The following is a 25,593-nucleotide window of genomic DNA, read 5'->3' on the forward strand; positions in this document are numbered from 1 at the left end:
AGTCTCTTAAAGAAAGAAAGATTTGGTTTCAGCACCATCTTCTACTACTGTATTGCTGTTATGGAAGTTGAATTATTACACTTCGTTTTTACTTTTTCAAATAATTTTTTCTAAACTGTTCTGTAGCATGAGGGCATTATAGTTTAATGGGGCTTTTATAAGATGTCTGAGAAATTCAAAAAGAACAGAAATTAAAATAGATGGTACTCTGTACTAATTTTATATGCTGCTGGAGACACATTTATACCTTTTAACGGTTCATTTCCTATTGAGTTCCAGAAGAGTTCTCCAGAAGCGTTGTTTGAGCAAAACCACTGCCATTCACACAGACTTCCCAATTAAAGGTTAGCTATGCTCACTGCCAGTCCTCTGTAAGCAGTAATGTTCGCTGAAGAGGACAGATACAACTCTGACCAGTGGACACTCTAGTCTTCTCTAACCTAGATTTTGAAAAGCCTATCCTCAAATCCATGTCAATAGCATTTCAAATAAATCTTCATGCAGGCTCCTTTGTGAAGTTCAAACTTCGGGTGATTTATGTTTTGATAAGGCTTCTGAGACCTTACTCGATGTTAACAATGTAACCCCCTAAAGAGCAAAGCTTTGAAGCACTGAGGCAACTGAACCTGCATTCATTCCTCCCAGTCTTCAGCTCTGTATGACAGAAACTGTAATCTTTACTAGCCATAGCACAGTAGAAAAAAATAAGGCGGATATCCGCAAAATGAAGTAAGCTGTACATTTTCTGATTCTTAACAAGTATAACTTAGGTATAAATTATGTTTTTGGCTAGTTTTCCATGTATAGCTTCTAAACACTATGCATATACTTTTATTTATTACCTATTGCCCTAAAACTGGTTGTAAAAGTGGAAAAATCTTGAGGTTTTGTAAGACATCTAAACCCAAATTGTGCCATTAATCAACTTGTGACATTTTGCTTTCATAAGTTTATCAAATGTCTTTTTAAGAGGGAATAATACTTGGAATGTCACTGTTCCCCAGGGTGAGACAAATGTACGACAAAGCTTGTTTTGAAACAGAGGAGGCAAGCCAGAGAAGCCCACAACTTATATACAGAGTACTGTCTCAAATTGCTACACACTTTCATACTTCATAAGGCAAGGGTAATTGCAGTAATTTTACACTTATAGACTATTCTGAAGAAATAATGCTCATATTTTTCATGAAATACCAGTATCAGATTGCTGGCATTAGTAACGAGTAAAGCCTTGGAAGAGGAGAACCTCAGAAATGGAGAATTAAAAGCTTATGTACAGAGCAGAGATAGAAACGTTGCTATTTACACCTTCACCGGTCCTTTACTGCTGAGAATGCAAAGGTGCATCCAATGGAAAGTTCCTCAACATAATTTTTTCCCCATTAAGAATTGCCCCTACCCAAAGGTACTGGCATTTTTACTCTAGATTTCAATTAGATTGCTTTACCTCAGATAAAACAAAAAATAAATTAGCAGGAAAGAGAGAAGGACCTTACTGGCAGACTGAAGGACAGTAAGAGCAGTTCCTTGCAGTAAGACAGTAGTTCATTTGGGGCAATCTCATAACAAAAGCAGGACTGCATTCTTTGAATGTGTTAGTTGATGTACAGAAAACATTATTTCTTGAATTCTGCAAATCAGATGGCTTAATTAGGTTGTTAACTGAAAACAACTAGCCTTACAGCCTGTTTACGGATTTTGCGGGCCCGCAGTTCACATCTCCTGTCACAGCTGTAGTGTGCAAATACTCCAACTACCGTGGTTTTCAGGCACTTGTACCAGTGTTACCAGTGAAAAGAAGACCTAGTATTATCTTCTAGAGAAGGCCAGTCAAAGATAATTCTTGAATTGTATGTTGTAAGTTGAATTGTATGCCTTTTTTTTTTTTTTTTCCAAATGTTGTGGTTTTCCTGCAGATTTTCCATAAAGAACAAACAGCTTGGAAAGTAGTACTTCTGTGAGCATCCTGAAGGACTTTGCATGCCCAAGTCAGGCTGATGGCGTTTTTTTAAAACCAACAAAATGCCAGACTTGGCTGGAATCATAGAATCACTAAGGTTGGAAAACTTCAGATCATCTGGTCCAACCATCACCCTACTGCCAACGTCACCCACTAAACCATGTCCCTAAGCACCACGTCCAGCCTTTCCTTGAACACCCCCAGGGACAGAGACTCCACCACCTCCCTGGGCAACCCGTTCCAATGCCTGACTGCTCTTTCTGAGAAGAAATGTCTCCTGATTTCCAAACTAAGCTCCCCTTGCACGACTTGAGGCCATTCCCTCTAGTCCAATCACTAATTATCTGCGAGAAGAGGCCGACCCCCAGCGCCCCACACCTTCCTTTTAGGTAGTTGTAGAGAGCACTAAGGTCTCTCCTGAGCCTCCTCTTCCCCAGACCAAACAACCCCAGTTCCCTCAGTCGCTCCTCATAGGACTTGTGTCCCTTCAGGCAGTCCCTTTAGGGCTCCACGCTGCGAGCTTTTGCCCCTCGCAGTTCACCGTTTAGCCCTCGGCGTGAGGCAGAACCCTCTCGCGGTGCCCCGTCGGGTCAGCCTGTGCCTTCCTCAGCCGTGCCGGGGCCCCCGTGCTCCAGGTGCAGCTGAGGGGGGAGCCCCCCGTCCCCATCAGGGAGCAGGGGCCGCGCTCCACCAGGCGGCATCCCCCCGGCCGCGGCGGAGCCCCTTCCCGGGGCGCCCCACCTCAGGGGGCAGCACCGCCCGCCCCAACCCGCGGCTGCTCCTCCCCGCCCCGCTCGGCTCGGCTCTGCTCGTCTCCCCGCCGCGCCGCCCGACTTGGTTCAGCCCGGGGCAGGCGCTCGGCAGAAGCCCTGTCCCCCTCCGGAGAGCCTCGGCTCGGAGCCTCCCTTCTCCTTTCCTCCCTCCGTCCCTCCCAGTGCCGCCGCGCACTGCCGGGCCCCGAGCGGGCCCTGACGCCCGGGCGGCGGCGGCTCCGCCACGGTTCCCGCAGCCCGTGCCCGGGGCGCGCACACGAGGCTGGCTCGGCCGTTGGGGGCGCGCCGCGGCGGCGGGAGGGGGGTTGCTGTGGGCGAGCCGCCGCTGCCGCGGTGAGATGGCATCATCCTGCGCGGCGGCCGAGGGGTGAGGAGGAGGAGGAGGAGGAAGGCGAAGGAGAAGGTGGGGGGAGGAGAAGGAGGCGGCAGCTGCGAGGCTGCGAGCCACGGTAAGGAAACAAAACAGGCTGCGCCGCTTTGCGGGCTGGCCCGGCGGCCTGCCGAGCGAAACGGCCGCCGTTTGGGTTGTTTTATTTTTATTTTATCCCCCCCCCCCCCCCCCCCCCTTCCCATCCGCGGGGGTGGGCGCCGGGCGGCTGCGGGCCGCCCCTGTCACCGCGCGATGGGCGTGGGGGCTAAAATGGCGAAGGGAGCCGGGGCCAGGTCGCCGCCGCCTCGGCCTCCGCGCCCCGGCCCCTCGCCCTCCGCAGGCCGCCGCGTTTGCCGGCTGGCTCCGGAGGGGGCTCCGAGGGCCCCTCGGCCCCCACCTGGCCGGGGGGGGGAACGGGGAGCGCCGCCGGTACCGGGGAGGAACCCGGCTTATCGCGGCCCAGGGCTGGGACCCGACCTGTGGGGAGCCGCCCGGCGGCTTATCTGCGGGCTGGGGGCCGAGGGGCAGGGGGTACGTGCGGCTCCGCCGGCCTTGGGGGCGGCCGGGGAAGGGAGAAGGTGAGGAGAGGTTTGTCCTGCACCATGGGCTGCTGTCACCCTCGTCGGTGTGCTCCCCGAAAGGGGGGTACGGCGGGGAGGGGGGGACCTCGCTGCCTCTGCTCCAGGTGTCTGCAGGGCTGTCTGGGTCCTCCTGATACCTGTTTTACCGAGCACACCGTCTGGGTGCAGCACCTCGAAAGGTCTGTTTGTATTGCCAGTCCCTGTTTATGTGGCGGCAAAATGTTACAACTTGGTGTCAGTGTTTATTTACTTGGATTTTTTTTTCTGTAAAGCCTTATGTTTGGAGCATCGGTTCTCCTCTGAGTTAAACTAGGATGATCTAGCTCTGCTTCCAGGTCTATAAACGTTTAAACTGTGCATCGGAGAGACAAGGACTGCATGCTGCCTAGTTTTAATGGGAGCTCTTCGGTGTTTGGGCGAAATTTCAGTATTTGGATGAAACAAGGAGATTTTCATATTTCAGCCATATTTTCACGCGGAACCTGTGTCGTGTAGAAAACTTTGCATAAAAAGCCCAGGTTGTGTGAGTTTACCATCTAGCAAGTGACAGTAATAAAACTGTCACTTGATGGAGGTGGCTGAGTTATTTATAAACATACGCATGAAAGACAATATTGCCTTCATAGTAATAAGTGTCTCCCCTTAAAACTTGTATTCTGCTTTAATCCCTTTATCATTAGAGGAACGAAATTATTAGTGGTTGGCTGTAATAATTCTTCATTAACCTGGGCTTTTTTCTGTGTGTGTGTGTGCTGCCTTACTTGAGTAAGCTGATGGATTTGAACTGAATTATTATTTCTCATGGATATTAATCCTAGTAAAGATCAAAAAATAACAGGAAATATCCGAGTATTTTTCCTCCTTTTGAGAAACATTGTACAGTTGTAAAAGCACAGTTTGTCTGGAAACTTGATAAAGGTGCTTTCCACTGGGACAACTAGAAATACTTTCAGCTGATGGTGCTTGTGAAGCTGTGGGTTTAGAATCCCTTTATCACTTCCTTGCTGTGTATTTTCATCTTTAAGGTGAAGATGTGATTCTGTAAATGCTTCTAGCTTGAGTAACTTATCATTATCAGTAGTCTTTTTCCAATGATACTGTAAAATAAATGTGTAACTATACCTGAAAACATGAAAGCAATGTTATGTACCCAAGACAGATTTAATCTGTCAGTATGGAACAACTTGTTACCGAAAGGGTATAAATTATTTTTGTTGGAAAAATAACTTGTTTGTTGCTAAACATCAGTGAACAAAACATTGTGAGTTTGCATGTGTTCTTGTTGAAGGGTTGACAATAAAGTTAAAATAATCACCTGTCTAGAAGTGCTTCTTAAATCAGGGGAATACTCGCAGGGTTCAGAGCCGATCGATTTCTTTTCCTGGCTCCGTGGAAGGAAGAGGAACATCTGCTAGTTCTGTTGCTTTTTCTTTCCATATCAAGTTGGGAACTTTGATAAATTGGAAATTCCACCCGCTTTCCTGGTTTCTCCCTGAGAAGAATGTGTGTGGAAGTTTTATTTCCCTCCAACTCTTATTTGTGTCCAAACCCAGCATCTGTCAGAGGAAGGTGGTGTGCCTTCAGTTTTGCCCTATGCCATTAAAAAAGTAGATTTGAAATCCGAGGCACCATAACAAAAAATTCATGGCCTAGTCATTTCCAATTAATAAATATGGCTTACCATTTGTGCACTTAGGCCAAACACTGTTAGCTTAAAACTAAGCAACAAAAAACCGAAGTCCATCCTAGAATTTAATTGGCTAAAATGAAAATAATGAAGTGGTTTGGAGGGGGAACGGATGGAGGGACAGACAAGTGCAGACATTTATGTTGGGGGGGGCTTCCTCCAAGCTGTGCTTAAGTGATTGTTGGAAGCTACTTTTAATTTAAGGTTTTCTCTTTTTTCTTTATGGAGACTGAAGAGAAGCAGTAAAGCTACTCGCAAGTATGTCATATATTTTAAGCTATGTTACCTGCTTCTGCACAGTGTAGTGTTCACCTCAATTAAAAAGTGCCTTTTGAGCTCTTAATCAATTGCGTAAGTCTCTAAGTCAGTAGATAAGCTGCTCCAGTATGCCTTCCAGAATAAAAATGTGTAAAGTGGGGGCAGGAGTGGTGGTGGTGCTCTCCACTTTCTCTGTTAGTGTCAGTTAGCCAAATCCTGTCTTGTCTTTGCTGTCATTATGAAATTTGTAAGCTTAGAACTGTGGAGCTTTCTTTGGGTTCCGAGTTAAGCCATGGCTAGGGACGTATTCTCTGTTCCTTTGGCCTACGTGCAAGTGCAGAGAGCAGGATTTGCTTACAGCCAGGCCTTTCTTTAACGTTTTGTTTTCTTTGCATCAGCAGGCCACTTGCTTTCCTTATAGGTGTTCAGACCTAGGATGTTCTCCTGTAGTGAACTAAAATAGTCACAGGCAGGGACCATTACATGTTTCAGGGATCTCACCTCTACTTTCTTGAAGGAAAATGGTTTAGCTGGAGGGAGAAATTCATTTTCCCCATTGGCGGTAGGAGTTGGTGTGGTCTGGAAAAGGCAATCCGAGGGCTTGTAGTAAAAAACAGGTTGTATGAGCGGTGCACCCTCTTTCTTCCTGTAGAGCAGTGGCATGACATGTTTATTATTGCTTGAAATTTCCAATAGTACCTTTTTGAGGGAGATGTATATATTTTAATTATTTTCTCCAAGTGGGAAGTCCTAATTACTGCCTTTTGGGATATGTTTTTACTGTGTTTGAGGACCTAATAGTTTACCCAGAAGCATGCTTGAGTTTCTCTCTGTTTTGCTCCGTATTGCTTAACCTAATGCTGCTTTACAGAAGAACACGAGGGACTCAGAGAAGCTATGAGCTGTCAGGGTAGTTATAGTATGTCAGAATTGTTTACCTGGGAGTGTGCTATGGTTTTTCCTACTTAACATTTCAGGGAAACCTTTATCCTTGTATTACGTGTAGTTCTTGGTAGCTACTAGACATGTGGAATGTGGTATGGAGAAACTAATGACTGCAGGTTTGCATGACTGTATACTGCGGTGGTTCTCTAGATACAGAGCAAACAAGTTATTTTTCAATCCCTCACCTCTCAGTCAATTTTGAGGATTTGCCATGCAAGGTAAGGTTTGATAATTCAATGTTGTCGTGAAAGCACTTTCAAAGTCTTATTTAACGAGAATATGAATTCAGATTTAATTTACAAGTTTCTTGACTTTGAAGAATAAACTGAATTTTGCTTGGAGGGTAGTGTTACTTTATGAGGGCTTTTGACTAAAATAAGTCTTTAATAAAAATTGGAATGAAGCATGTGTTTAACAAAGCAGATTATCTGCTTGAGCTTTTGATTTTTTTTTTTTGTATTTATCATCATTTTTCTTATTGCTGGAATACGTTAGAAATGTTAATGTTCTACTTCAAGTCACTAGGGTCTGAGGGTACTTAATTGTAACCAGTTCAAAACCTGAAGACCTCTTAATATCCATCACATGAGATGTTAACTTGGAGTTATTTAATTACTTCTGTAGTAAAATTCAACCTCTGATGTCTGAAGCAAGGAATTTTTCACTGGCTGAAATCACTTTGGAATAATTCCCCCAAACATAAAGATCTGTTCTTGAAAACACAGTAGCACTTTCTCTCCATTTGTCTTGGATATAAATGGCACAGAGTACAAATAAGTGTTTGTAACTGACCTTCTCAAGTGGTTCTAAAGCACAGAATCATTCTGTCTGTGTTTTTTCTACTAGAAATTCAGAGTTAGCTTGCTGATTGTGATGACAGAAGACAACAATAAATAAATAAACAAAGGAAAGTAATTTTTTTGTTTGTTTTAGAAATTCAGGGATCTTCACATTGTAACCTGAAGTGGGCAGGAGAGAGCTCTTGTCTGTGCTTCTGTGAATGCACAGAGGAAAGTGCATAAAGTATGTTCTGCACACATTTCTAGTTACTGGGGTTTCTACATGAGATTTTTACTATCAATATTTAAATGGAGCAGCAGATTAGCAGAAGAATCCTTTTTAAAACAAAACAAAAGACACCATCACAAACAAAACCTTTCCTCTGTTTCTTATGTTCTTGGATCTTGAGAGAATTTTGGATCATATGTACATTTAAATGTAGCCAGTGATATTTCAGTATAAATCAAATCAAAGGAGCTATGGTTTTAGAATAGGGAAAAGTAAACAGGAAAGATTATGTTCCTAGTCTGTGAAATTGCACAATATGCTCAGGCATTAGAACTGAAAAAAGAACACACATACAGTTTTGAAACACAGTGCTCTGCTCGTTCTTGAGAAATTCAGTAAGATGTAATATAGTTTTTGTACGCGTAAACTAAAAGTGCTGAACAGATCAAGATACATACGTTTTAAAATCTGACCTTGTTTTTACTAAGTGGTGAATTGAATTAACTCTTGCATTTTCTAGTATGCATGCTGACATTAGAGTATCTGAGCATAAACATAACAGTCAAAAAACAAAATTAAACGTAAGAGGAAAGCTGAAATGAAGATGAAGAGCAGCAGGGTTGCCACACTTCCCTTTTCTTTTCCCCTCAGGATAGAAGTGTGGAAGCTTTTTTTTTTTTTTCATGAATTTCAGTTCCTTTTATGCCTTCTATCTTGCCACCTTTTTTTTCTTTTTTTTTTTCTCCTCTTCACCAATTCCAGCTACCTTCTTACACTGTTATCTTTTCAAAAAAAAAGAGTGCTGTCCTACTTTATCTGGAAAGACTTTTTTTTTTTAAGTGTGTTTTAACTTTTGGATGTTTTGAGTGGGGAAAAAAATCAATTAACATTGAAAATCTGGTGGAAGACTCATGTAATCTGTGTGTCATTTACAAATAAAAATAATAATAAAAAAATCCTTATCTGCCTGTCTTGTAAGAAGTTTTTGACAAGGCTGTCTTGTCATGGAATGGTGAATAAAACTTCTTTGTTAAGGGAATGGCTGTGGGGTAGAAAATTAGTTGGAATCTCAGCTTGTAATATGGCAAAAAGACTGCTACTAATGGAGTAATTTGTACTTTTTTCTCAAAAGTGATTTAAATCAAAAAGTCTGTCAAAATCTGTAGGTTGTGAAATTATTTTCTGAGTAATGGAAGTGGGAACTTCAGAGGGACAGAACGGGCTAGCTTAATACGATGGATACATTTTTTTTGCTAACATAGGAGGCCTAATGCACACTGGAAGAAGTAGCTAGAACTGTTCATCAAAATGGGGTGTAAATTGAGTACTTAATAATAAAAGCCTGACATAATTATAGATTACTCTATGAAAACATCTGATTGGGAATGGACTAAAAAGTAAATGTTGGAATGTATTAGGAAAATAATATAGATTAGCTTGTATACTAGTTTTTATATTTATTTTGTAAATTGTTTCAGAAACTGTTAAATGTTACTGTTGTATGGCAAGTGGTCCCTGTATCATGCAGGGACCTCCTAGCTTTAGTTCTTTATCAGATTGTTGTTTCTTGGTTGTTTGTATTCCTTTTTTGATGGGGAAAATAACCAATTCAAGTAGAAAACTATTAGCATAATACTGTGTCTGTGCAAACCATCTGGAAAGTACAGCTTATTTTTTAGCTTAAAAAGAAGAGAAGGAAGAGGGCGCCTTCAGCAGAGGCCGGCAGACCTTTGAGTGAGGTTGAGTCTGAGTAAATTCCAGTTTGCGCTTTTAACCTTCTGCCATGTACCTAAACAAGGAGATGCTGGAGCATGCTTAGAAAACCTGAGTAGGGTAGTCTGTCGGGAAGTAATTGTTACAAGGTTCAGTTGGGATTGGCTGATATATGATTCAAACGAAGGCACAGATAGTCGTATGGACAAGGAGAACATCTGTTGATAAGTAATAGGTGCTTTAATAGAAAAGATTATAGACTTTACAGTTCAGGATGCAAACTAATCATGTTTCTAAATATGTCCTATGATTGTATTATTCTAGACTGCCCACTACAGGCTTTGTTTGTTTATTGGTTGGTTGGTTGGTTTGCGTTTTGTTTTCTCAACTACTTGGGACAGCCTGCTTTCAGGGTAGGTTGATGTACTTGTCTATGTTCGGTAAATCTATTATGTTGCTTGCTTCAGTTTAAAAGTTTGAAAGGCCATAAGAAAGTAAGATCAGAGGAAATAAATCTTAATTTGCAAAGAGATACTCCTTGGGCTTGTTTTCCTACATCCTTGAAAATTTTGTTTCAAACGTCCTCTTCTCCCATCCCGAGGGCTGAAGTAAGAACACGTTTCTAGATGTTGATTGACACTACCTCTCGCCCCCAGCTTAAATAGTTGTCTCAAAGGTTGATGGAGAAGATGTTTATTTTATTCTCTGTTCTGTTCTTACAACATCATCATGCCACCATTTATACCCGTGGTACATTCCAGTCTCAAATGAATGTTTTGTGCATTTTTTGATCTTTTCCACTCTTTGCCCTGTCTTAAATAGTGTGTCATCCAGACAAGGATGACTGACTTCTGTGGATGAAAACTTACAGAACGACAAAGTCTTCTGAATACTCTTCAGACTGGAAGAAGGATATTGTAATCATGACTGACATGAGCAATAGAGTGACTGATTAGTGTCTTTTCTAATAAATTTTACCAAAAGGCAACAGAAGCAAGGCCATATCAAATGAAACTAGTAAGCATTATTTTCAAAACAGAGAAAAGGAAGTGGTTCTTCACAAAGCTTGTAGCTTAGGTGTGGAACTTTTTACTGCAGGGTAACGTAGATGTGAAGTTCATGTGGTATTATGGAATACCTTAAGCACATTTTAGTCTGCTGTATGGCAGCTCAAGGCAATATATTGCAGTCTTTGAATCCAAACACCATGTATTTACGATGAGAATTTTATGCCTGTGTAGTTTTCTGACTGGTTTGTTAGGCTCGATGACTGTTGTGAGGGACCTTTCTGAGAGGTTGGCTCTGGAATCAGGGCTGTTCTTTGGAGGTAACATCTCAAAGTTCACGTTTTTTGGGGAAATTGCCAGACCAACCAAAGAAATGTGGGTTTGTGGAAAGTGGGAATAGTTAACGTGCAAATTCCGTTACATATAGCCCCTCAGCTCCTCAAAAATTCAGTTGTTATTGTGTACATTTATGGATTGAAAGGATTTGCAGCAAAAAAGTTCTGTTGGCCATGATTAGGTTATGTGAATACGGGGTGCTGGTGATGCTTTTCCCTTTCTTGTCACTCCTCTGCCTCTAATATCTGTCCTCAAAAGTTGCCCTAAAATCAACAGGAATGGGGAAGCAATTTGGAAATTGATTTCCTGCAGTGGTGAGTTGGGTGGCCTTTGCTGTGCAGCGTTTGTTGTCACTTGGTTTCAAAGTTTTCAGGGCAGTGTTGTTCTACAGAATTAGCTGGTAATGCTTTCAGGTTTATAAAATAGCCGTTTGCTTTGTATTGGAAAGGATACAGACCCTCGTGAGCGTATTTCTGCATTCCTCATGATCGCCATCTGTTAAGTGGAGAGAAGTAAATATTTCAAACACTGTTTTACTACAAAATTTAAGTTGTTTTCTTATAGTCCACTGATTCCTTTGAAGCTTTGAACTAAACTTGATTTCAGATGTATTGATGTGGTTCAGTACTGACGCTTGGGAGTACAAGCTTCTTCCTTCTGGTAGGGCTTATGTAGTACTCATTTTCATCTTCTCAACTTGTAATATTTGTGTGGTGACAAGCGTTCATAAAGTAGTTACATTTTGTTATTGGGTTATCTCTGAATCATACTGGAAAATAATTAGCAGAAATAGGCTACTCTTTGTTTTAAGGAGGGCTTATCACCTGGGCACCTTATTAAGGATCAGGTTGAATTCTCTAACCCTTTACAGACTGAAGGGCGCTTCTGAAAAACAGGGACAATGCTTGGGTGAGTGATCTCACTGGTAGGTAAGACTGGCAGGCTCTGTGCTGGGAATTAGGACAGACATGTTTTAATGTTTAACACTGTTGAGATAGACAGCTGGAAAGAGGCTTGCATAGTACGTTATAAAAAGCAAACACAGGGAGGAAAGAGTGGGAACATTAAGTGAATTCTCCTTCACTGAGCTGTTTTTTGAGGTAGTTGTTGAGAGGTGGGTCACATCAAACTTCTTACTGCCAAAAATTGTGCAAAGACCATTTCTGCTGTTTCAGCCCTTAACACTAAGCAGGTTTTTCTTTGAGTATTGACTTACTGTCTTTTACTGACTTATCGAAACAATGGAGAGACTGGGAAAGACCTATTTTGTAAGACAGTATTAATGCATTTCTTGTAATTGGTATTGCTTTATCATGGGTTCTTCAAAACCCGCCAGAACCAAGGGGGGGGGAGGAGGGAGGGGGGAGGATGATGAAGGCACAGCAGAAACAGCAAAGCTCTTGGTCATTGTCTTCAGTGCTCCTTTGTGTTCCTTTGGAATTTTTTGGTTAGTTCTGCTGTGCCTGCAGTAGGGACATGCTTACACTAGTAATTGTTCCTGTGACTAATAAGGCTGTGGTGATGCAAGTGGATTTTATAAGCTATCTGGGCACTCGTGGTATGTGCTCAGGCTGCCTGCCTGCTCTGCAGCCCAGATACACTTCTCATGCAGCCCAGATACTTCTCCATTTCCTGTATTGCTGTAATATGTTACATACAGTGTTAAATTTAATATTGAACTGCCTCTGTGTGACTGCGGTCAGGTTTTCTGTTCACCATGTAGATAGACTAAAATGGTGATATTTTAGGGATGTTTTACTACATGACTTTCATGGCTCTCAGTGCAAGTCTGATACATAATAATTTATAGGAACCATTAGGGTTTTCCATAGCAGAGGGCAACCCAGAGAGACTGAAGACTAATTATAAGTAGTATATGTTACATGTGTGGTATTTTGGCAGATGTGGAAGCTATTCAGTTGAATATTAAAATGAGGGGGAAAATACTCATCCCAGGTTTCTGGATATATGGATTGTGACTATTGTTCTATTCAAGATACCTGGAAGTTGTTTACTTGGGTTGTTACTTTGTGGGAGTGGGGTCTATCTAATACACAGAGGAGGCATTTTAGTATTTTTTGTTGTGATTTTTTGGTAGGACCTAGAAACATCATCATGATTATGATTCATAAGCAAGGTGTGCCCTAAATATTTTGTCAAATAAGTAGTTCTGTGATCAGGCAAATTTGCCTCTTTTTTTTTTTTTTTTTTAACATCCTCACAGTTCCCTCCTCTTCTTCTGGACCTTTCTTACTCACAGTAAAAAAAATAATAAAAAAAATCCACCGTACACAGCACCGGCCTAGACTGATTTATAGCTGTGTCTGTCTTTGGGCCAGGCAGCATGGATAGCTTGAGTTCATGCTGTAGTCCTTTGCTCAGCAAGTGCAGGAAATTGTCTTTTTCCTCTACCTAGCTGTTGATTTTCATGAAGCTCCTGGGATCCGAGTGTATCAGAGAACATTACTTTTCAGTTAAGTTAAACTGAATCTGGTGGTGAACAGATTCATTTAGAGGGATGGAGATGAAAGGAAGAGTGGGAAGAGGTGGTTGGACAATATGAATCATACATGCGATGTTTGCTTGGGAAACCAGGCTAAAAAAGGTCTTTGCCAGAGAGCTGCTAGTCTAAGTATAAGACAACAGAGCAGGCAGACTTGTGCCGTGGATTCATAGCCTGTGATTTGTTTAGACCTCTTGTATAACACTCTCAAAAATAGGTTTTGTAAACCTCTGTAATTGTACTGTATTTTTTCTTAGCCCCTACTATGTGGCTGACAATATGTTACAGTTGATGCATGGTTCGGTATTCCCGTGTCTGAAATGACGGTCAGTCGATGTGCTTGAGAAATGACAGAAAATGAAGTATCTTTATATGTAGCTTGTTCTCCATTCCTGTTGCCACTATGAACGGACAAAGGTTTGTTTGCTCGAAGGGGGGGTGGGGAGGAACTGCGTGTAGGTTGGCCTGAGAAAGATAAATTAACGTACAGAAAAGCTTGCATCAAACCCGGTGTCTGAAGAAGAGTAGCAGTTTGCTTTCCAGTTCAGATCTGTCTAGGTCTGCTGTAAGGCTGGTAACTTGGAACTTACTAACAAAATATTTGCAATTTATTGTGAATGTTGGAGCATCTCAGGAGAAGCTGTTAGTTGCCAAAAACTACGTCCTTGTCTTGGTGATGGGGCCTTACAGTCTCTGAGGAGGAGACTACTGAAGCTGAAATTGTACTTCTGTCAAAGCAGGTTCTAAGAAAGCCAACGGTATATACCTGCCCATCAGGACACTCGATGGGCTTGGTGTAAATTAAATATTCGGGATTTATATGTAGTGAATATGCAGTTTATAGGGTGAATGTTAGGTATCAGGAGCACTTTACTGTCTCCAGAAGTTTTCGGTGTTCAGTATTAACATAGAATATATTCTACAATTGCAGATGTTTTGAAACAGTGCTTGCAATCGTTCCTTTGTGTCTTCCAGATCCATTTGTTTGTATAGTTAATATTTACAAGTCTTCATTATTTATTTATATTATTATATTATTATTTATTATATTATATTATTATTTATAATATATTATTTATTTATTATTTAGCCTGCCGTATTTATTACATTTACTTCTTAGGTAGTAAAGGCTTGCTTTTTTTGTTTATATTTTTCTCTCTCACACACATGCACTAAACTGAGCAATACCCAAGAAATTAGAGAAACTATCAATAAGTAGAAGTAAGTAGTAAAGGCATCTACAGGAGTCTTATCTTTGGAAGTATCTGTAAGTATTGTGACTAGCATTTGAAAGCTGCAAGGTTTTCATTTTAATAAATGGTATCATAGCATCCTTTTTTAAGGTGTAGGCCTGTGTGTTAGTCCGTCAATACTTGGTTGACTGAAGTTTAGGACCAGTAGTAGGTGCCACAGAAAATAGTTTGTTGCTCAGCAAGTGATGGTCACCATATTACAAGCCAGTCCTATGATTTAGATGATTCAAAGACAAAAATATCCATAGGACTGAAAGTTGAAGGTGAAAACAACAAAAAATAATGGTCTTAAAAATAGTGATTGAACTTAAGCGGATAAAAAAGAAATTTGATTGGGAATTGACAGTTTGTGTTAGGGCAACAGGAGAATACCAAAAGACAAGGAACTTGGCATATTCTGTGAAAAAATGCAACATTTCAGTGTCATATAAACAGATCTATTGAGTTAAATTGAAAGAATGTAAACTCTTCAAAGTAAAGCAGTCAGATTAGAAAACAAAGGTTAGAGCTGTTTGTGTAATTTGGACCTTGCCTTCCTCCTGTATGCTTAGTAGGAGTTAATTAAAGTTAATAAAGTTAATTAGTTATACCTGAAAAGGAGAATTATAAACCAATGCATGCTTATATTAAATTCAGGCATCCGATTGAAAGGAATCAAAACTAACCATCAAGTATTTTGACTAAATATATAAGATATTCACGGATATAGCTTCTTGCTGTAAGCTTCTGTTCATAGGAGAGGATTGTTTGTCCCTCACATATACGGATAAATAATATAAGCTACATAATAAAAGCTAATACTGGCTTACATACTGTTGTCCGTGCCCCTAGACCGTCACACCTAAAACAAAGTACCTGCTTGGCTTCACAGTACGTTCTTAGTTACTTTATATTTGGTTAGAAAGGAGAATGGAATTGCTAACCTTTTAATTAGCCTGTAATAGTAGATCTTAATATGGTGGAGAACATCTTAAATGGAAGAGGACAGATCAGGTTTTTAGGAAGTAAAGAACAACAAATGAGTTTTGTTACAAACATCAAGCAGAAGCTTTAATGGTTCTCAGATGGCCCTATTAGTGTTTATAGGAGATATCCCTCGATGACGAGTGTAGTCTTTCCATTGCTTCTTACAGTCGCAAACATGCTTGTGGAGCTCAGGGAAATAAAGCTTTGACTTGAAAGTTTTGTATTTGCCTAGGTGCAAGTATTGTTGTAATTTTAGTTGTTGATTACCAAAGCTATCTATTTAGGGAGTGTCAGTTCTTAGAATTCCTTTGTTAGTGTTGGCTGTAGGCAAGATGAGAGTTGTACAAATACTCATTTGCTGGCTGTCCTGCTCAGTTTAATAAAGGTCAACACATTTTTTTGGGTACACAGATTCTTCTCCAGATCTGAAACAAACATGTCAAACTGGAAGGTTGGATGTTAAAGAGCAGTAGTTCCGAATTTAGTTAGGTATGCACTGTAGAGATATCTGAGAGGGAAAATGGCATCCCTGGAGCAGGAGTTATGGTGTTTATGGGGAAAAGTGGTGTATATGGTGGGGGAAAAATGACAGGTGTTTTTTCGTGTTTCACAACCTAAGAGGCTATTAAGGGGAAGGAGAATCTATAACGTGCCATAAAACTAACTGTCGAATGTGTGATTCCAGATATCCAGAGGAGCAGGCCCCACATGGGCAGAACTTTGTCACGAGGTTGTTTCAGAAAGTGTCTTGTGGGCTGCCTTGGGCATGAGGACTGGGAAACCAGAGGTAATGATTAGTCTGCAAGATATTCTACTGTGCAATCATTGATTAGTTGGCCAAAGTGCAAGAATTCAGTGCACTGAATAAGGCATTAGAGTGCCATGTTTAGGATCCAGTGGATGACCGTTCTTTTAAGATATTTGCTGTGTTTGTAGGTACACTTGAACGTTTCTACATTTATTGCTCAGGGATGCACTTGATATGTTGGGTATAGGGAGAACCATGGGAATTTTTAAGAGGGAGGGGTCTGGGAATACTAGTTTCAAGGTTGGATCTTTCTTAATGTTTTAAGGAGAAAGTCCTGCTTTGGTCTCTTTGTGTATAATCAGTTCTGAGATAGAATTTTTCCAATGTCAAAAGGAGATATCCTTTTTTTTTTTTTTATTTTAATGATAGAGAAGTACTGCTTCTCTGAAAAGAACGCAGCTACACTGGCAGTTTTTTTTTTTTAAATCAGTTAATTATAAAAACTTTCAATTAGCTATAACAAAATTAGAAAAATATTGTGCTTTTAGTAGAGACGTTTTGTATTCTACAATTACCTTAAAGGAGGCTATAATGAGGTGGGGATCGGTCTCTTTTTCCCCAAGCACCAAATGATAAGATGAGGAAATGGCCTTAAGTTGTGCCGTGAAAGGTTTAGGTTGGATGTTAGGAAAAAATGCTTCACTGAAAGGGTTGTGAGGCATTGGAACAGGCTGTCCAGGGAAGTGGTTGACTAACCATACCTTTTCTGCTTACAGGGGAAAAAACTTAAGTAGCTGTGCTTCGGAGTTTAAAAAAATCATTTGAAAATATATTTTTTTTGTCTGTATTTCCATTTGAATTTGGAGGATATGCTCTCATACAGGAAAAATTATACTTATGACACTGTGGTGATTTTACCTAACCATCTGTATTCTTATTTATACTTAAAGTAAATTGAATTAAAGGTGCTAGTAACGTTTAGGCTTTTTGCATATCTACTTCCTTTGTCCTTGCCTAGTTCATTTATACAGCTAGATTTCAAGTTTTCTTATGTCGATTTTGGGGGATTCACGAAGCCTTTTGATTTGACAGTACTTATTCCTGGTGTAGTCTTTATTCGTGCTTATTTGTCATTCCTCTATCCATCCAGTTCTGTATTGTTTCTGGAACAGAAGCATCAGATTAGCAAGAGCATAAATCAATGTTTATTAACTCATGATCACTAAGCAAAATACATTGTGATTGCATATAACTTGTTTTAAATGGCAATTACATTTATTTTCTATTCAATCTTCTCTCTTGTACTGGCTGAAACTGCAGTCAGCTGAGTGACTTCTTAAGTTCTTTGCCACAGTTTTATATAAATATCTGATCTAAATGTCTGAAATTAAAACTGGAAAAGTTGCTGTAGTCCAAATTGGCATACGAAGAAAACTTCGGCTTTATGGATGGTTTCTGAGTTCCTGGCTATGTCAGTGTGTGTGTTTTTTTTATTTTTAAGTGGACTGATGTCATAAGAATGTGTGTGTGTGCATGTGCTCATGTGACTGGCTTCATGACCCGCTTTATTACATTTTTGTCAGTATGGCCAGACAGCTTATACTAGGGTAGGGTGTGTTTCAGAGAAACACCCCAACATCCCCGAAGTTTTCATTAATGGGACGTCAGAATGTATATTAGAACAATTGCAAAAAATTGTAACGTCATCTTCCTCACTCAGAGCTTCTTCGATAAATATTTCCTTGGTACTTCCCTGATTTATTAATTTATAAATATGTCTTCGCTGCTCCAATGATACTTTTTATCTCTCAGTTTTAGAAGAAATACCATTGTTTGTTTTAGTATAGCAGAATAGAAAGTGTCAGCCAGGTGCAATCATTACCAAATGGGCAGTGTCATTAAAAACATAAGTGCTAAAGTTCCATGAGTCCATTATCTGCTAGAGACTAAAAATAGATTAATGCAATATCCACTGGAGTAGTTGTCATCTTTTTTTTTTTTTTTCTGATGCTTTAATAGCATTTTGGGATTTAGAGAGAGTGTTTCCCAGAATTGCAAATCTAAAATACTGTTATTAATTAGACTGTCTTCCATGAAACTGTTGATTCACATGAAGCAGGAAGCAAGCCTTCAATTAAAAAAATTAAAGGATATATCATACATTCCATGGTTTTGGTAGAGTCTTACTTTGTCTTAGTTGATCTGTGATTACACAAATTTGTATATAAAACTAAATTAACATTAATTTTAATGTATCTGCCACAGGGGTTTATAGATAGATTGTATTCTTTGAGTTAACGTAGTGGTTATATATGATGAGGATGGTTCAGAAAGAAGTTTTGTGACAACTGTGAACTTTATGTGGCTCTCAAGACTCTGTTAATTCATTTTTAGGACTCAGGAATTATGAGGGGGGCTTTGTGTGTCAGTGAAGCAGCTCTGAAAGTAAAGCTTCATATCTCTTACAGCGATGAAACTTAGCCCAGGCATTTGAATAAAGAGATGTAGCAAGCTTATATTCAGGGATGTGTTATGGCTGTAGCCCTTGTTAGAATTAATCCAGTGATGTTCAGCAGGATTATAAGTGCATGGATAGTGACCCTTTACATTGCTGTATTTAATCCTCTTTTTAAGATTATACAGAGATAATATCAAAGATTTTAAGCCTTAATCAATATGTTTCGTAGCCAAACTGGGCATTTATTTTGAGTAGCAAAAAAAAGAACAAAAACAAAACAAAGGGAGTGTGGGGGGTGGATTTGGGGGCTGCATACCACAGAGTGGTAAATGGTGCCTGTAGGTCATAGGGTTCCTTGTGCACTAGTAGTCAGGGTTTGTGCTACTGGCAATATATATATTTATATATTACTTTTTTTTTTAAAGCATCTTTCTGTGCTTCCTCAGCAGCTGTTTTTCTTTCTCATGTAGACTTTCTTGAAAATAAGATCAAGAAAGTACTGGTGTTTTGCTTTTGACATCTCTGGTTGTGAAAACTCAGTCCTCCAGATGAGTATCATCACTTCAATGACTTGCTGTAACTGCCGTCCCCTCCCCTCCTTCATCAAGATCAGACAACTTGTTTAGTTTAAGTTTTGGTTATTCTCTGCCATGCAGATGTAGGGTTTTCTGGCTTACAAATATGGGATCCTCCCGTTACTTGAAACTTTGATTTATTTTTTTCAGTATTTCTTTGAATAATTTCTAGTTGCATGACTTTTTTTTTTTAAATCAGTTTATGATTTTTTATTTATTCTAATGAGATAAAAGAGTGATGGTGTAATCCCATCTTACAGCAAATCTGTCAGTCCCTCTGCTATGTGACTTCTTTACTGTCCCTGCTTAGTTTCACACAGCCTGTGTTTATGCTTACTCTGGTGCAGCACTGCCTGTGCTCTCAGAAGCCTGAGGTTTTTTGTAAGCAGTATTTTAGTTCAGTAGCCGTTACATTTGTTTCCTATGTGTTCCCATGTATTTCTAGATTATTATCAAATTTACTTTCAGTCTTAATTCTTGTTAGACTACTCTGTCTTTATGCTCCCAGTAATGCTGCTCTTTGTGTCCTGTCCTTTTCTAGTATACAGCAATCTGCCACCAGCACCTTACACAATGTCACTAATACTATTTTTGTCACTACTGGAAACACTTAGATGATAAATTGTGTTTCATCTATTTATTATTTTTATTTCTGTGGCTGCATCATAGTAGTAATTTGCCTGTTAGAGGAAATTTCCTGAGGGGATAAGCTTTGCTTTGTACTTCTCTTCTTTGACTGTGCAGCAGCATTTGTCCTCTATCCAGAACAGCCTTCAGAGAGTAATAGGTGTTTCTATTTCAGCTCTCTAGATAAGATCCTTCATCTTGTACAACATAACTTGGCTGGCTTTTCTTCCTGAAGGCTTTGTTTACCTGGAAGAAAGACCTGTCCAACTGTGAGTGTTACTCAATGTGCATCAGGCAATTAAGTTTGTTTTTTGTTTCTTTGTTGTTTTGGACCTTGAATGAAAATCACAAACATGATGTGAGCAAGCTCTCTCTTCCAGGAGAACCAACCCAGATCAGGGCTGATTTGACAATAACCTGTTAGCCCTGTTCAAAAATGTAGTAGCTGATTTGGATGGTTACTGGTTGAAATAACTGATAACTGTCTGAAGCATTAAGTCATTTTTGATATATTCCTAAAAAAGAAGTTACTAGAAAAACAATTGATAAATTTTCTTAATTTGACTTAGAAAACTTAATGATTTTTCCCCCTATCAATACTGTATCAGTTCTTAATTCCTAATTAAGCAAGGATGGAGAGGTCTGCAGCTTTGGAATCGTTAAACCATGAAGTGATCAGAAGTACTTGATTCAACTAGTTTGCTCAAAAGCCATTTTGAATACAAAATATGATATAAGATTTTCTTCATGTACTGTTGATACAAGAAGTGATATCTATTTAAAAAAATGCTTTTTTTGGCAGCTGCATATATTTTATTTTTCTCAATAGTATTTGACATGCATGCTAATGCAGTATTTTATTTACAGCGTTCTAAAAATTTAGAACTGTAATCATCGCTGTGCATGTGTACCTAGGTGTACCATATTGTTAAGAATTTAATATAGGCCTTTATTATAAAAGGATGTTGATTTTTACAGAGGCAGCAGAAGCAAAACATCGGGGCACTGATGGTAGGGACATAGGTATGTACTTGTTGCAGAAACATGCAGTCCCGCAGCCAAAGCCAAGCCTAACTTTGTTTCATCTCCTTGATAAGTTGGTAGCTTCCTGGCATTGTAATACTTTTTTTCCCTGGCCGTTGTCATCATTTTTTCCCCTGATGGGGAAAGGTACAAAGTTAAGTGTAGTGAATTTTCACTTCAGTGTTATCAGGACATTGGTAAACATGTACACCAAATTCAGTTCATAGCTTAGGAGCAGGCAGGGCCAGAAATTCAGGTTAGGGCCGGCTGTATGTCTTGTAGATAAATCAGCACCTGAAACCTGAAGCCTGAGTAGGTTAGGCAATGAGCTGTCTGCCCTGTCTTCCTGGGGACTTTGACACAGTTTTTGTTTTTATTTATTTATTTATCTTGATTTGTGCACACTAAGAGTACGGTTAAAAGGAAACAAAACCAAAATAAAACAATACAAAGCAAAACCTCAAGCATTTTAGACCTATGCAAGTTGAATCATAGAACTACAGAATGGTTTGGGTTGGAAGGGACCTTCAAGGTCATCCAGTTCCAACCCCCTGCCATGGGCAGGGATACCTCCCACCAGACCAGATTGCTCAAATCCCTATCCAACCTGGCCTTGAACACCTCCAGGGATGGGGCAGGAGGACAATGGGGGGGGGAGGGGAACACTATAAAAGTGATTGTAATTTGTCAGTTACAAAAATATGCCTAAACTGATTTTTTTCAGGTATGATTAGAACTAGTGTGCAGATCGTGGTTTCTTGTGAAGAGTTTGACTTCAGTTGCTGCAGAATTGTTTGCGTGTATTGCTTGGTTAATGCCTTCCATATCAGTGGTCTTTAAAGGGAGGCTTCCAAGATGATCCATTTAGGTGTGGGAAGAAAATCCTAGGACTTGCATTTTATCTGAAATAATAGGAATACAGTGCCAGGGAGATAGCAAGAATCATAGGTCCCATTGACTACGGTGAAAGGCCGGAGCGTAGAAGGTCTACCTTTGGTAGAAGAGGATCAGGTCAAAGAATACTTAAGCAAGCTGGACATTGATAAATCCGTGGGCCTTGATGTGATCCACCCACAAATGCTGAGGGAGCAAGCAGATGTGATTGTGAGGCCTCTCTGTGTAATCTTTGCTCAGTTGTGGCAACTGGGATAATGCCCAAAGACTGTTGGAAAGCAAATGTCGCTCCTATGTTCAGGAAAGGCAAGGAGGATGCAGGGAACTACAGGCCGGTCAGCCTCACCTCGATTCCTGGGAAGGTGGTGGAACAGCTAATGCTGGAAACTATTTCCAGGCACAGGAAGGAGAAGAAAATCATCAGGAGTAGTCAGCATGGATTCACCACAGGCTAGTCATATTTGACCAGTGTGATAACTTCTTGTGATGAAACAGCTGGCCAGGTACAGGTTAGGGGAGGGCAGTGGATGATGTCTTTCCAGACTTCATTAAGGCCTTTGACGCTGTCCCCCATAAGATCCTCACAGGCAAGCTGCTGAAGTATGGGCTGAATGAGCAGACAGTGAGGTCTACCAGGTCTAGTCCTGTTTCATGTCATCATTAATGGTCTGAACGATGGGGAAGATTGCACACTCAGTAAATCCAAGGATGACAGACATCCAAGAGTCATGTTGCTATCCAGAGTGGGACATCGACAGGCTGGAGAAATGGCGTGATGGAAACCTCATACAGTTCAACAAGGAAAAATCCTGCACCTGGGGAGGAACAACCCCAGGCACCAGTACATGCTGGGGGCCACCCAGCTGGAAAGCAGCTTGACAGAAAAGGACCGGGGCGTCCTGGTGGACACCAAGTTGAACATGAGGCAGCAATATGCACTTCCTGCTAAGAAAGCTAAAGCTATTATGGGCTGCATCAAGCTAGGTGTTCTACTCAGTGTTGGTGAGGCCACACCTGGAGTACTGGGTCCAGTTCTGGGCCCCCAGTGCGCAAGAGACATGGACATAGAGGAGTCCAGTGAAGGACCATGAAGAGAATGAAGGTCAACTCCTTCAGGAGTGATGAAGGCTGCCCAGAAGGACTGGAGTCTCCCTCCTTGGAGACTCTCAAAAGCCAACTAGACATGGTCCTGGGCAACTGGCTGTGGTTGTCCCTTCTTGAGTAGGAGTTTGACCAGATGCCCTCCAGAGGTCCCTTCCAACCTCACCCATTCTGTGATTCTGAGGGGAGGTGGAATTTTAAACTTCAGTAATACTTAACGTGGTCTTGCATCACATATGGTGTCGAGAGGGGACAAGGGGGTATTGTGCAGTGTGGGGTGTGTGGGGGGTGGGTGTTCCATAGTGGCACCTTTCATGGATTGAAAATAATACTAATAATGCAAGCATGAGTGAACAAGAGCATGGTAGAGCTGATGCTTCTCCCACCCCAGGTATGAACTCTTTGTCAGTCGTATTATGAGGTAAAAAACAGTGACAGTTTAATCAAATCTGACAAGAAGTGGGCCAAAAAAAAAACCCACTAAATTTTCAGGAAGACTATTTGAAATACAGATAGGTGTTCATCATCTTTAAGCGTCTGAAACATGAAGTCATACCTCTCCATTTTTTTTCTGCATTGTTTAAAGTCATGTGGTTCGCAATCCAGTACTCCACAAGATTCCACTACATCTAATGATAAATCTTCAGGGAAACCCCTTCTGAGATTCCTTACTTAATAGCAAAAGGAAAAAAAAAAGCCACATATACTGGGGAAACACTTGTTCTTCCTGATGTGGTAAAAATGTCTGACATAGTATATGGAACACAATATGGCAACTAAAATGCATTTCTTTGTTAGCAATTACTGTTAGAAAACACATAGAAAATAGTACTGAAGATCTGAAGAAAGAAGTACTAGAACAAATTACACTGTGTGAGATTTGCTATACAGTTGGATGTAAATATAGATGTTTCTAACATCCCTCAGTTTATGGTATTTGCTAGATTCTGTTTTGATAAGGAAATACACAAGGAACTAAGCCACTAAAGGAAAGATGTACCAGAGAAGAGATACTTGTACCAGTAAATGACTTATAAAAACATTTTTTATGGAAAACTGTAACCACTGATGGAGTGCCTGGTTTGACTGAAGTTTAAAAACAAAACAAAAAAACAACAAATGGGGTTGGGGAATTACCAGGTAAGGTTAGAGATAGCACCAGATGTGAAATTGACTCACTGCATCATTACAGGCTATTACAGAAAGGAAGTTGGAGCCAGAAGTGCACAAAGTGCTGCAGGATGTTATTGATGTGGTTAATGATATGGAAGCAAGACCTTTAAGTAGCAGTATCTTTACAATACTTTGCTGATTATCTCATGGCAACGTGCTCAGAAGAGTTGTCAAACAACGATGAATTATGTATTTTTCTTTCACAAAACAAGTGTTATGTATTTGCTGACTTTCTGTTACGACAAGTGGCTGTCAGTAGTACACTACCCAGCAGATATTTTACAAACAACAACACCAACAAAAAGACAATGTGTCCCTTCCACCCATTTAAAGAGATGCTTTGATGTTGCGAAAGTAACTGCTTTTTGAAAGAAATCTGTGCCATGGAGCATTTTGAAAGTGAATGTTTGGAAATGTTTCCATCTTTATATTGCTTTTGTTGCCAGAAAAGATGTATTTATTTAGATGTGCCACCTGTATCACATCTGTGTCACCCCTCATATTTGTACATTTAAACTTGGAAACAGTTTCCTAACCTGATGAATAGGTTCAGTGGGTTATGAACCCATTTGTTAAAAATACAAAAATGCAACACCTTTCATTGATTTGCAAAAACAACTGCTCGTCGTTGGAGAAGACGGAAACTTACCAGCCACATATGACAGAAAATGCATGTATAGTTAGTGGGTGGGAGTGAAAAATGACTTACCGTGATTTAGTAAGTGCAGCCAATAATGTACTTCCACTTGGATCTCTGTGTTTCTCTGAGTTACCTTTTCCAGCTATGACAGATATTAAAACCAAGCATTGAAATAAACTAAATGTATAGCCTACTTTATTTCTAGCTTTGTTTCAGGTGTAGTAATTTGAGGGGAAGGGATTGATGCTGCGTGCATGCGCTTCAAGTGTTGGGATGCGATGCCCCAGTATGTTAGTTGCTGAATGGTAAGATGGAGTGGTCCCTGCAAAGTACTTGCTGCCTTGATGGAGAAGGAAAGAGATTGGTGTGTGGACAGCAGTGGTTGAGAAAACTGGTTGCAAGACCTAGAACAGAATTTAAATGTTCTTTGTCTAAATCACTTGTGCTGCTGCTACGGCAGCTTGATTTTCAAGCATGTAAGCATTTCAGACGTTCACTTGAAGTTGTGGGTGCTTAGCTCATCTGAAATCAGACCATGGACATACTTTCTAGAGATAGATAGGAACATTGATGTCACAGCTGATTTTTTTTTTTTTTTGTCTTAAGCAAGAAACTGTGTAAACGTATTCTAAACTGTGTAAACATATGCATTACCGAAGTGCCTCGGCATGCTCAAAGGTGTAAGGTGTGACAAATTTGCAGAGTAAATTTTTTTTAACTGGTGTTATGAAATACTGAATTGTCATACAGAAGTAACATCTGGTAACTTGCTGATTAGTTGAATACTTTATTTTATAGGTGTAGCTAACATGCAGAGAAAAGTAGTTTGAAATAAACATCTGTGTGCTTTTCTTTTAGGCTAAAGCCTGAGCCTCTGACATGGCCACAGCCTCACCAAGATCTGATACAAGTAACAACCATAATGGCAGGTTACAGATGCAAGTAACAGGCAAGTAATGATATTTGTCATGGTGGTTTTTACAGTGAAACATAC

General features: G+C 40.3%; 2 protein-coding genes across 10 annotated transcripts in view; one reads left to right on the forward strand and one right to left on the reverse strand.

Moving 5' to 3' along the window:
• The window catches only part of LOC308190369 (uncharacterized protein), an 87,599-nt gene extending 85,008 nt beyond the window's left edge, over positions 1 to 2,591 (reverse strand). Inside the window, exon 1 of the mRNA XM_080581682.1 lies at positions 2,339 to 2,591. The gene's annotated coding sequence lies outside the window, so the exon portion shown is untranslated. The remainder of the gene's footprint in view (positions 1 to 2,338) is intronic.
• A 170-nt stretch (positions 2,592 to 2,761) lies between these two features.
• The window catches only part of WWP1 (WW domain containing E3 ubiquitin protein ligase 1), a 62,313-nt gene continuing 39,481 nt past the window's right edge, over positions 2,762 to 25,593 (forward strand). For 2 of the 9 annotated variants that reach the window (XM_080581655.1, XM_080581660.1), the window contains exons 1-3: positions 2,802 to 3,182; positions 16,046 to 16,147; positions 25,458 to 25,548. Coding sequence is in view for 4 of the 9 variants with exons in the window: in XM_080581654.1 (XP_080437780.1) it covers positions 25,479 to 25,548 (70 nt within the window). In the remaining 5 variants the exon portion in view is untranslated. Of the gene's footprint in view, positions 3,183 to 16,045; positions 16,148 to 25,457; positions 25,549 to 25,593 lie in introns of all 9 variants that reach the window. The other 7 variants (XM_080581656.1, XM_080581658.1, XM_080581654.1 and 4 more) reach the window with 5 other exon arrangements.

The sequence above is a fragment of the Anser brachyrhynchus genome (assembly GCF_964034855.1).
Source record: "Anser brachyrhynchus genome assembly, chromosome: 2".
Classification (NCBI taxonomy): Eukaryota; Metazoa; Chordata; class Aves; order Anseriformes; family Anatidae; genus Anser; species Anser brachyrhynchus.